A 12,270-nucleotide genomic window follows, 5' to 3' on the forward strand; every position below is an offset into this window, starting at 1 on the left:
GGACCCCTGCTTGTTTCAGGGGTAGAATGGAGAGCTTTGTTCTGGGTTAGGCGGGGTTTCTGGTAGGCTCTACTTCACCGCCCCCCCCCCCATCCCCACCCCCAAGACCCACATTTGGCAAAGAGAAAGCACGTGTTGGGTTTCCCATTATTTTCCCATGTGAAAGTCAGATCTCCCCTGCTGGTGACCTGTCAGTGGCTGGTGGTGATCACCTTGTCCAGGAGAGGAGTTGAAGGTTCTCCAGAGGCAGAGAGCAAATGCTGTTGTCTCCGTGCCTGGTATTCTGTGACTGCTTTCACCTGGCTTTTTATGGTATTTCCCCAGCTAGGATAATGAATTTCCTTGAGGGGCAAAAGTAGAAAGCTGTAAATTTTCTGCAGAATATATAGACTAGTGGATTACTAATGAATTCTAGAGCTGGAGAAGACATCTAAGGATTTAGGATATTATGTAGGATAGAAAATTTAATAATGAGCTGTATTTATTTCTTTGGGTCCTGGCTTCTAAACAGTTTACAGGTTACCCTTAAACAACATGGGGATTAGGGGAGCCACCTGCCCCCCAGTGCGGTCAAAAATCCATAGCATATACCTTTTGGCTCCCCCAAAACTTAACTACTGTAGCCTACTGTTGAAGCCTTACTGATCACATAAACAGCCAATTAGCATGTGTTTTGTGTGCTATATGTATTATATACAGTATCTTTACAATAGGGCAAGCTAGAGAAAAGGAAAAATTATTAAGGAAATCATAAGAAAGGGAAAATACATTTATAGGACCGTACTGCATTATTTTTTTTAAAGTTTTATTTGTTTACATTCGTTTACACCCAACGTGGGGCTCTAATTCACAACCCTGAGATTGAGTCGTATGCTCTTCCGACAGAGCCAGCCAAGTGCCCTAGCACTGTATTGTGTTTATCGAAAACAGCCCGCATGTGAGTGGACCCATGCGGTTCATAACCCACGTTGTTCAAGAATCCACTGTATTTTTATAGCGTAAACATACCTCGTGGACTTATTGTCGATTGTGTGGTAGCACAGGTGTTTGGAATATGTTACTTTAGCTCTTCCTGGTTGTGATTTAGGAAGTACTTCTATTACCAAAATGGCATTTTAAGGAAAAGCTACCCTCACCGAATGTAAGGCAAATTATGACCTTTTCATCTCTTTCTTTGTAACACAGGAAATCTGGGATCCTCTTATGCAGTGGCTGGGGAAGCATGTGGATCCTGAAGGAGTAATCAAGTCCAGCAAGCTCTCCCTTAAGTTTCTTTCATCCTACACGCCCAACATAGAAATCACCCCATCTGCTCTACCCGTGGTGACTGACGTGGAGTCCTTCTTATCAGACAATTTTAACTTAGAGATCTACCGACAAAATCTGCAGACAAAGCGACTTGGAAAAGTAGTTCTGTTTGCCGAAGTGACGCCCACCACGATGAACCTTCTGGACGGGTGAGTTCTGGCCAGACATCGTGCACCGGCTCAGAGGAGTCTCATTATATCGATTGTTCTGTCTAACCAGTGCTGGGGGAGAAGGGGTAAAGATGACAAAGGACAGTTCTCATCAACCCATTAGCAAGGTGGGAATACCCTTGTCCTGTCCGAGGTAAAGCGCAGGGAGAAAAATTCAATAAGGATTTCCTTGATCACAGATTCGTATTTTAAAGCAGGGGGATTTTGTACATCGTGACCCACTTCCTTTAGTATCAGGCCTTTCAGATGATCCTTGGCGAAAGAACTTTATGAAAAAATGTCTTTAACAGGTGGCATTATTACTCGGGCCATCATTTGATTTTTTGTATTGGTATAGCCAGTGTTAAACATTTAGTTGAAAATGTTTTGCGGGAGCACTAGGATAGCAAATCTGAACGACACGTATGCTGCGTTACCTGGAAACGCAGTGGAGATTTCGTACTTTTGGAAACCTGTTTTGATATGTTCCCATCCAGCACATTTTGTCGGCACTCTGCCGTCCCATTCGGATGTTCAAGATTTATTCTTCCTGAGTTTTCCTTCTTATTTGTTCTGTCTCGTGGACTTTTTTAAAAAAAAAAAGTTTATTTAAATTCCAGTTAGTTAACATACGGTTTTGGGTGTACAATGTAGTGATTCAATACTTTCGTACCTCATCCTGTGCTCATCACGACAAGTGCATCCTTAATCCCCATCACCTATTTCCCCCACCCCCCACCCGACCACCCACATGTCCTCTGCAGTTAAGTGTCTGTTTCTTGGTTTGCCTCTCTCTTTGTTTTTTTTCTCCCCTTTGCTCGTGTTTCATGGACGTTGGTTAAAGGTTAAAAAATGGCAAACGGATGAAAGGATTTTTTTTTGAACTCTTAAATTAGTATTAATCAGTACTCTTCTATTGAGATAGTTTAAAATGTAGGCTTATAGAGGGAGTGAATAAGAAAGACATCTTCCCTCAACATGGGACTAAAATTTCAGGAATGTTAAGACTCCAAAAGAACCATTGGATTTACAGTTTCTAGGCATTTTCTTTCATAGGACTGCACAATTACATGCATAATTCAATGCAGGGAAATATTTGGGGCTTTCTTAATAATTTCTGGAATTCGGTAATATGTTGATACGGTATGTTGAAATGATACAATACCTTAGTATTTTCTTGACTGTCCTGCTCACACCTACTCCCTTCTCATGGAACTGGCAGTTTTATGTGGGGATAGTATGTAGAGAAAGCACCAGTGTAGTGGAATTGGTAGAGCGAGGCAGGTGTAGTGGGAAGGGGAATATGAGCCATGGTCATGAACAGTTCTTGTTTGCTGTTTTTTCTTGTGTTGTCAGGTACTTTCATTTTTCAGCGTTCCCACCCTCTCCCGCCTCCCCTCCTTCCCAGTTCCCTGTTCTCAGATGAGCAGGAAAAAGCCTGTGTTGGTATATGGAACGATCATTACTTGCCTGTGTGAACTCTGTGATAATCCTTTGTTACTCAAGAGAACACTATATTGAAAATATTGAAAAGGTGACCTATTATTATTATATTTTCCAAATAAAAAAGCAGACATAGTACTTAAGATAAGGTTTGGAGAGATTAAATTTAAATAGAAAAATATTGGCACGTCTTGTCTGTTTTTGTTGGACAATCAGCGAAGAATATTTTATGTTGGGATGATCTTGAATTAGTGGAATGACGGCCTCTGAGCTTATATAGCGGGCAGTGCATTACTAAGAGGGCTCTGAGCCCTTTCGAGGGAGGGACTGTGTCTCCTGTGTAATCAGATGGTTGGGTTTCTTTATACCCTGGTGAGCATGTGTTTTAGGATAGAAGAAAAATGCCATGTAAATACACCTGCTTTAGTGCCCTTGGATCTTGGTAAGTTCCTTTTTGATATTGAACTTTTGTTTTTTGTTTTTGTTTTTTTTTTTTAATTCTGTCTTAAGCAACTCGGGTCTGTAAAAATGTGTAGGTGAGCTCAACAGTAGTGGAGTCAGAACCTTCTGGAGGATAGTTTTTATCTTTACCAAGGAAAAAGAATATTTTGACCTTTCCGAGGGCATTTGGGAAGCTTCTTTGTTTCTTTTCTTGTCTGGTCTCTGTAGAGCACAGAGAATGAAATGGCTTTGATGATTAATGATTAATCCCTCCGCCTGGCACAGAGCAGATATTGAATAAATAAATAGTGGCTGCTCCGTGTAACTTACAGATGTCTTCTTCCACTGCTCGTGTGGGTCCCGTCCTAACACTAACAGATAAAGTTACTCACTGCAGCCTCGTGAGTCAGCAAGCCCGGTGAGAAGTTCCTGGGGGTGGGGTGGATGGACTGTAGCCTTTTTTAGGAGAAGGACTTTGAAGTGGTCACCTTGGTGTCAGAAACTCAGTTGTGCACAAAGGGACCATGAGATAGATACGTGAAATATATGGCTTATCACTCTCTGAGAGTAAGACCGAGACCATTTCTGTAGCTAATACTCTATTTGATTCCACGTGGGCCATCCTCATGGAAGCACAGTCTATGGTCGTGGTAATAATAATAATAATAATAGCAACTAACACGTATTAGAAGCTTTTATCTTCCAGCCACTGGTGCTGCGTATGTTACACATATCCATCAATTTCATACGTCATCTTTTAGTGCCTAGGGCCATCAGAGTCAAACTCTAGTATCACACCAGCATGTAGGAAGCTACGTATCACAATTTACTGAATTGTTCCTGTGGACTGACCACATCAATAAGTCCAGGGCAAGAAGACTTTTCAAAACTGTGGCCTGGGTTTGAACTCTGTGTATGCCTCTCTCTTTACATCTGTTACCTCTGTGGCTCTTTCCTTATAGTCTGGAATAGAAGTAAAATGTAAATTAGATACTCTTTATTATAAGGTTTCTAAAATCCTTTTTCTGTGCCCCTCCTCACCCACGGCGACTTATAGCAGCTAAAAATTGGGAGTTCTCTTCCCGAGAAGGGAGGGGGAAAGTACGCAGTGGGGAACAGCCAGCAATTTCTGCCACAGTCCCAAATATCTGTGTTGCACCTTTTTCCCCGTTTCCAAAACTCTCACCCTCTCTTCCAGGAAGATAGCCCTGCCAGTCTACTTGTTTATTTCCTCTCGAGCAGATTCAGGATCTCTGGGGATGGAGTCTTCTTACTCAGGGCTGGACGTGGCTCCCTGAGGTCTGGCGGTCTGCTGGTTAAAACAGACGTGTTCTCAAGGGCACCTGGCTCAGTTGATTAGGCTTTCGACTCTTGATTTCAGCTCAGGTCATAATCTCACAGTTTTGTGAGTTCGAGCCCCGCATTGAGCATGGAGCCTGCTTGGGATTCTCTCTCTCCCTCTCTCTCTCTGCCCCCTACCCCACTCACACCCTGTCTGTCTCTCTGTCTCTCTCCCTCAAAAAAATAAATAAATAAAAACTAAACTACAAAAACCCCCAAACCACAAACGCAGGCATGTTCTGTGTCCCCAGCACTCCTGTGCACTGTGCTGCTGTGGGTGAAGTGGTGACCATGGAGTACCCTGGGCGGGGAGAGGAAAGACTCCCTGAGCTGGCGGTAGGCAGGTTTCCCGGCTGTGTCTGGCAGCCCTGGTTCTGTTCTCCAGGAAGGTCTCTCTCACCTGGTGTGCGTGGGGTCATGGCTTTGCCTCTTGGGGAGGTCTTAACTGCACCACGTCTGAGATGTGCATCAGAGGGGCTGGGCGTATGGCATCCACTGTCTATGAGGGTTTGGGCTCTGGGTATTGTTTTGAGGGTGAACAATCACAGCCTTTTCTAGGTCAGCCTTATGGTTTCCATGGAGATAGAAGTTTCTGAAGACTTTAGTAGGCCTCTGATGGTTCCGTGTGACTAACCGTCAATGATCTTATCAGGACAGAGTGTTTCAGTCTAAAAACTCTGGTCTTTCAAAGGCCTCGATACTCTGCTCATCCCCTTCTCTCCCAGTTAGATGGTGGCTCCCGTGGCTGAATGGAACGGTGGCTTGGATGAAAAAAGGCCAGGCCCTCCATGACATCTTTGGCACGAGGCTCCAGGCTGTCTTTGCCGAAGCACCTGTCTTAGCACCTACTGGGGCTGGCGAGACAGCCCCATAGGCTCCATCGTAGATTGCTGGTTGCCAACCGAGAGCCCCTCTTATCAGGTCTCTTTTCTTCTGCATCCTTTGAGGTCAGTTAGCTCTAGTGGAGATCATTTCTCTTTCGGTGAACTTTGCCGAGGGTGTCAGGAAGGACTGACAAACACTGACATTGTACGTTTTCAGAGTTCTTTATTGCAATGGTACAGCTTCTAACAGGTGGATGGTCTTCTTCCCAAGCTATAGAAAGCCAGGCCTCTATTGAATGCTTTTTCTTTTTAAGTTTATTTATTTTGAGAGAGAGAGAGAGGGAGAGCGCGAGAGCGCGAGAGCGCAAGCAGGGGAGGGGCAGAGAGAGAGAGGGACAGAGAGAGAATCCCAAGCAAGCTCCGCACTGTCAACACAGAGCCTGAGGTGGGGCTCGAACCCATGAATCGTGAGATCATGACCTGAGCTGAAGTCAGACGCCCCTCTTTTGAGTGCTTTGCTACTGTGTGACGACAGTGGTCTCCAGTTATGAGCCCCTGAGACCCGTTTCTCTCCAGCTGCTCCCTGCCTCGGTCCTCCACGTTAGACTGCAGTTTTAGGCCCTGTTTTTTGGGACAAGTGTAAATCCAAACCCTGGGGCGCACCCTATTCAGGTACCAATTTCTAGGTCACTTAGGATTAGACAGATATTTCCAAATTAAAGTGTTTCAAGCAGGATTGAAGTTTATTTCTCTGTCCTATAGGTGAGGTAGGCTGAGACAGGCAGCCCAGGGGTGGTCAGTGTGTGGCCCACAGTGTCAGGGACGCAAGTGAGTTGCACCGTCACCCTCAGCCAGGGGTCTAAGAGCAGCCCAGGCATTTATGTTCTTGTTCTAGCCAGTAAGCAGGAGGATGTGTATGGAGGGTGCTCCTCACTCTTTATGGAATCTTTCCAGAAATCGCTCATGACATTTTTGTTTATACTCTAGGGCTAGGATCTAGGCACATGACCATATCTACCTGCAAAGAAGGTGAGGAAATTAATATGGTCTTTATACTCAGTATCCATGAATCCACTGCAACTCAGGGTCCTTGTGCTAGGGAGGAATGGAGACTAGATATCAGAGAACAATTAGAAGTCTTTGTCCCAGGCATGGTCTTTTTATTTGTCAGACTACTAAGAAAAATAGCTGGGGGCCTTTAAGTTGTATCCACATGAGGATAGCCCCAGTGTCTATAAGGTTTGAAATCATCGGTGAAAATAATTTATTTGAATAGTAACACCAGTTCTGTTTCATTGCTTACTCAGTGCCATTAGAGGTATTTTTCTTATGTTACTAGTGTAAATCTAGGACGATTTGGAAATTTCTCTTCTGACAGCTATTTTGGAGGGCATTGCACTTTCTTCTTTGACTGCAAACCCAGTGAAATGACCGTGGCCCTGACACAGACACTGAAAGCTTTCATTTGACCTCAGGGTATGAAATCAGGCTGGTCCAAAGGCCATGAACCCCTGCCACCTTCACCTCCTTCCTGTAACCTGTGAAATTTATTTTATTTTGTTTTATTTTATTTTATTTTATTTTATTTTATTTTATTTTATTTTATTCATTTCATTTATTTAATTTATTTTATTTTATTTATTTCATTTTATTAATTTAATTTAATTTTATCTTCTTTTATCTTTTTAAATGTCTATTTTTTTTAATTTTTATTTTTTTTTATTTTTTATTTTTTAATATATGAAATTTACTGTCAAATTGGTTTCTAAATGTCTATTTATTTTAAGAGAGAGAGAGAACAAGCGAGCAGGAGAAGGGCAGAGGGAGAGAGAAAGATCCCAAGCAGGCTGCATACTGTTAGTACAGAGCCCGACACGAGGCTTGAACCCACAAACCACAAGGTCATGACCCGAGCCTAAACCAAGAGCTGGTCTCTTAACCGACTGAGCCACCCAGGAGCCCTTAACCTTTGAATTTTAAAGGTGTGTTAATGGACAGCTGGGTGGTTCAGTCGGTTGAGCATCTGACTTGGGCTCAGGTCATGATCTTTACGGTTCTTCGGTTAGAGCCCCGCATCGGGCTCTGTGCTGACAGCTCGGAGCCTGGAGCCTGCTTTGGATTCTGTGTCTCCCTCTCTCTCTGTCCTTCCCCACTAGTGCTCTCTCTCTCTCTCTCTCTCTTTCTCTCAAATAAATAAACATTTCTCTCTCAAATAAATAAACATTAAACAAATAAGAAAAAATAAATAAAGGTATATTAGTAATTCAGTAGAGGGCGGGGGAGCTCTGGAGAAAGGGAGTAATCAGGGGAGATAAGGGGGCTGCTTGCTAATAATTAAATCAAGACAACTGAAGGGCTTGTGGGCTTCCCTCTCCAAAAATAAAAAGTGAAAGCCATGTCCGTGAGCGATGTTCCCCCAAAAGTCTGACTTGGCTGAGCTACCCATCCAGTCTGGTTAGAATAGATAATTTCACCCTGTATCCCCTGCTCCAGTCATTTTCTTGGGCATGTGTTTCTGACCATGACATGTATTTTCTACTCTATTGTCAGGGTAACCTTTTAGATGTGATGCTGGTGTTGATTGCCTTTAGACACCTTTCTTTTTCTTTCTGCCCTATTTCCTGGTAGGTTTCCCTGTGACCAGTTAGCTCAGCTTGTTGGATAGAGTCCCCAGGGCGTGGATTCGGTACTCTGTCTGGCCCAGTGAACTTTATTGTGTCCCATAGTCACATCCTACAGCTACGCACCACAGAAGCCGTTTGCAAATGTGAGCTCTTGGTGGTGGTGGGGTCTACGCAAGGGGGTATGGCAGGCCACTGAATCCATCGCCACTGCTGGGAGAAACACTTCCAAGTGGCGTGGTTGGGGTGCCACACTCTGTCTAATCTGATAAGTGATGGTTGGCCCTCTGCTGTGGGGAAGGCGTTAGGCCTAGACCATGGAGCACAGAGCTTGGGGGTAACTGAGTTGTGATCATTTTGGAACTGCCACTTATTAGACTTTGACTTGTGTCATCTTTTTGATGACTTTTACCAGGTCATTTGAGATATTGAAATAACTCACGTGTGAAGCCACAGTTTATGGAGTGGTAGATGAGGACAGACTTGTTCATACTGATTTCCTCTGCATACTTCTATATCCTCAATAAACTGGTCAAGGGTGGGCTCTTTTATTTGCAAAGGATAATACGGATTTCCTTATTAAATAAGTTTATTTTCTTAGTATTGTTTTAGGCCCTTGATTTCTCAGAGGCATAAGTTTGTCTTCATCATTGATGGAATAAGCATTTATGGAGTGCCTTCTATATGCCAGGCACTCTGTTAGGCCCTGGAGGGAGAGTGATGGGGAAGGAACTACCCAGCCCTTCCAGTGCATCGGAAGAATCAGTTGCCCGTGCTGTTCAGTTCACACAAGCCGCGTGTGCCCTTCTTGTTCTGAGAGCTGGGAGTTTGGGCAGAGAGAAGTGGGCGCGGTAGATGATGTGATGTAGGGAAGGCAGTAGACCGGTCACTGAATTGTTTTTGAGCAGGTACTATGTGTCGGGCATCATTCCTGCTACCACAGATCACCGGGTCTGGTAGGGGAAGATGCTGGCACTGAAGATTTTGTCACCAGGTAGCTCTGTACACTTGGCAGTGTTCCTGCCCTGGTTCTTGCTTTCCTCAGCTGTGAGGTCTGGGCCGCTGGACGCTCCCTCCATGTGAGCAGACTCGATCGGGCCATCTTCCCGAGTCTGCCCTTTCCACCAGCCAGCCTTTCTGTCTTTCTGTAACCTCCATCGCCTTTAGAGGGCTCAAGTGGTTTTGCAAGTTGGGCTCCCGTCGTTTGAGAAAACTTTGTATGGGAGACCATTGCCTTTCTACGGGCAAAGGGAATGAAAAGGAAAAATCATCCTATAACATAGTTTTTGCAGACATTTGGGGGAAATCGCATTGCGGAGAATGGCCACCATCATTTGAGAAGGTATTTTTGTTTCAGAGTTTGGGGCCAATCCCAGCTTTTTGCCTCTGTGCGTGTGTGTCTCCTCAGTCCCAAACGTCTCTTCCCCCTTTTCTGCTCTTCTGGTTCTGCTCCCCTAACTTGCTCTCTTGCACACCCTCCTCCCCTGAAGTCGAGGCCTGAGAGACAGAAATTGGGCTGGAACTAATTTAATGGCTGAGTGACCTCACAGTAGAGAAACAGCCGGATCCTAATAGGGGTCTTTGTCTACATTTCCACCCTGGCTGGTAGCATGCCCGTCAAGAGTCAAGCTAGAGACACAGGTGGAAGCGATTAGACCTGTCATAAGGTTTGAAAAATTGATTCTGGAGGCGAAGTGAATAGATTGAACTTGACAGTGTTGTCCTAAAGATTCTAAGGGAAAATTCTGTAGTTTAATTTGAAATCCCTTGATTATTCATTAGTTTTCCAGATGGCTTTTGTTGATGTTTTACATATTAATGCCTGTATTGTGTTATTGGTGTACTCTTAATGTGCACGTAGGTAACGAGCAAAGAATAAATACGTGGTAAGTGTCCCAAATTAATGGGATGTTGGTGTAATCGTGAAGTAAAGGGTTTTTAAAAAGTTGATTGCTTTGGAATAATTACTCTGAGCTCTTTTATGGGCCGGTTTGGTGCTTTTAAAGTGGAAATTATTGAGGAATTTTAAAGAAACCTTCATTTTAATGTTTACTTCTAAACTAAGGTTTAGAACAGAACTCCAGCCTTTGACTCTGGAGGTCATGACTGAAGGGCTGTTCTGGCAAGTTCTCCATCAAATGCTCCCCGCCCCCCGCCCCCAGTTCAACACCTGAATAAGTTAACCTTTCATGTGCCAAGCTCCTGGAAGTGAACTATGAAGTGGCCTATTATTTTCCAGAGATGCCTCCCCATCAATTTTTAGTGTTTGAGAATGTCTACTTTCACGTTCTGTAACTGATTTTTTCAGGCAGGGTAAACTTATTGTGAGGTTTGACATTTTACGGTGGTTACGGTGCGTTCTGTGTAGATGGCGTTTTCATTGGAATTGGACCTTCTTTGACTCTCTCTCCTCGTTCAACCACATTTAACTGTCCGACGACCTGAAGCGTCCCAGGTCTTACTGTGCGGGAGAGTGAGGGTGAGTGTAGCCATCAGGCCGATGCCTTGTGAGCAGCCAACAAAGGACAGGCTGCCCAGCCGTGACGGCGGTTCTGCTGTGCCCGGCACACGGGGGAGGTTCTTCCTCTGGAACCTTCTTCCAAACACACAGCACAGTCCTTTGCATGTTCTCAGTGGTAGTGGTCTCACTCTTTTGAGAGTATACCAGGCTTTTAGAAAAAACAAAACAAAACAAAAAACAACAAAACAAGGTGTACCCCTTGTGCGCAGTATTTGCAAAAACAACTAGTTCCCGTGGCTCACTCGTTTCTCCCTTCCTTCCCTCCTTCCTTCCTTCCTTCCTTCCTTCCTTCCTTCCTTCCTTCCTTTCTTGGGTATTTATTTATTTAAATTGATTTATTTTTAAGAGAGAGAGACAGAGCATGAGAGGGGCAGAGAGAGAGGGAGACACGGAATCTGAAGCAGGCTTCAGGCTCTGAGCTGTCAGCACAGAGCCTGACGTGGGGCTCGAACAAACTGTGAGATCGTGACCTGAGCCTAAGTCAGATGCTTAACTGACTGAGCTACCCAGGCACCCCCCCCCACCCCCCCACCATTTTCCCCCCACTCATTTCTAGTTACTGAGGATAGACTCTTGGTTTGACCTAAGGGCTTAGATCTCGGGATGGGATATTACTGTCCTGGGTTGGGATTCCAGTTCTGCCTTTTACTATATGAGTGACCTTGGGTAAATCAGAGACCATTCAAGCCTCCGCTTCCTTATCCATATGATGTAGCTGGTAATAGTCTCTGCTTTCTTCTTCTTCTTCTTTTTAAATTCAGTCGCTCAACTAATTTGTCTTCAGCACCAGCCATGTGCAGGCCTTCGGGGTAGGCTCTGGGATCCAGTGGGGAGAGGCAGCAGTCATGCGAGACCTTCCTTCCAGGAGCCTGCATCCACCCCACTATCTGAGGAGGATGTACTGAGATATGTCTGCAAAGCTGTCTGTACAGAGCTTATAGTTTTGAAAAATTTTTAATGTTTATTTATTTTTGAGAGAGAGAGAGAGCGCGAGTGAGCAGGGGAGGGGCAGAGAGAAAGGGAGGCAGAATCTGAAGCAGGCTCCAGGCTCTGAGCTGTCAGCACAGAACCTGATGCGGGGCTCGAACTCACGAGCCATGAGATCATGACCTGAGCTGAAGTGAGCCACCCAGGTCCCCCATCAGCACAGAGCTTATATTGACTGCACTGTCACTATCATTTAAACTTCGGTGTAATCCTTTTTTTTTTTTTCTCTTTTTGACCTTCATCAAGCCTTCTTCAATGGCAGTGTGTGCGTGTCCATGAAACAAATCAACATTGTCTTCAACCCAGATTGTAATATGTGTTTTCTTGGGGTGGAGTTTTTGTTGAAGGTTTTGGCAGTTTTTTCTCATCAGACAAGAAGCATGATGGCTCATCACGAGTTACTATTTTGCCAAAAATGTGTTATTTTAGTCCAGCTTTTCTTGAAAGATGAGAAAACATAGTCGGTTGTCCATGTTTGTGTTGCCCTTAAAATATGCAGAACGAGTTCCCTTTCTTTTTTTTTTTTTTTATCAAGCTTTCTCTATTTTAAAATGTTAACAATTTATCATTTTCTTAGGCAACAGCAATCATTTGGAAAAAGCTGGAACGTCTCCCCTTGGAACATTTTCGTTGGT

General features: G+C 44.3%; 1 protein-coding gene and 1 long non-coding RNA gene across 8 annotated transcripts in view; one reads left to right on the forward strand and one right to left on the reverse strand.

Moving 5' to 3' along the window:
• HLCS (holocarboxylase synthetase) overlaps positions 1 to 12,270 on the forward strand; it is a 238,033-nt gene that overhangs the window by 78,898 nt on the left and 146,865 nt on the right. For all 7 annotated transcript variants that reach the window (XM_042954462.1, XM_042954460.1, XM_042954459.1 and 4 more), the window contains one exon: positions 1,186 to 1,457. In XM_042954462.1, coding sequence (XP_042810396.1) covers positions 1,186 to 1,457 — 272 coding nt within the window. The remainder of the gene's footprint in view (positions 1 to 1,185; positions 1,458 to 12,270) is intronic.
• On the reverse strand, positions 1,954 to 4,749 carry LOC122229403. Its single transcript, XR_006206978.1, has 3 exons — positions 4,528 to 4,749; positions 3,734 to 4,304; positions 1,954 to 2,042 (listed from the first exon to the last, which is right to left on the reverse strand). It is a non-coding gene; the product is annotated as an uncharacterized LOC122229403 (long non-coding RNA).

The sequence above is a fragment of the Panthera leo genome, chromosome C2 (genome assembly GCF_018350215.1).
Source record: "Panthera leo isolate Ple1 chromosome C2, P.leo_Ple1_pat1.1, whole genome shotgun sequence".
Lineage (NCBI taxonomy): Eukaryota > Metazoa > Chordata > Mammalia > Carnivora > Felidae > Panthera > Panthera leo.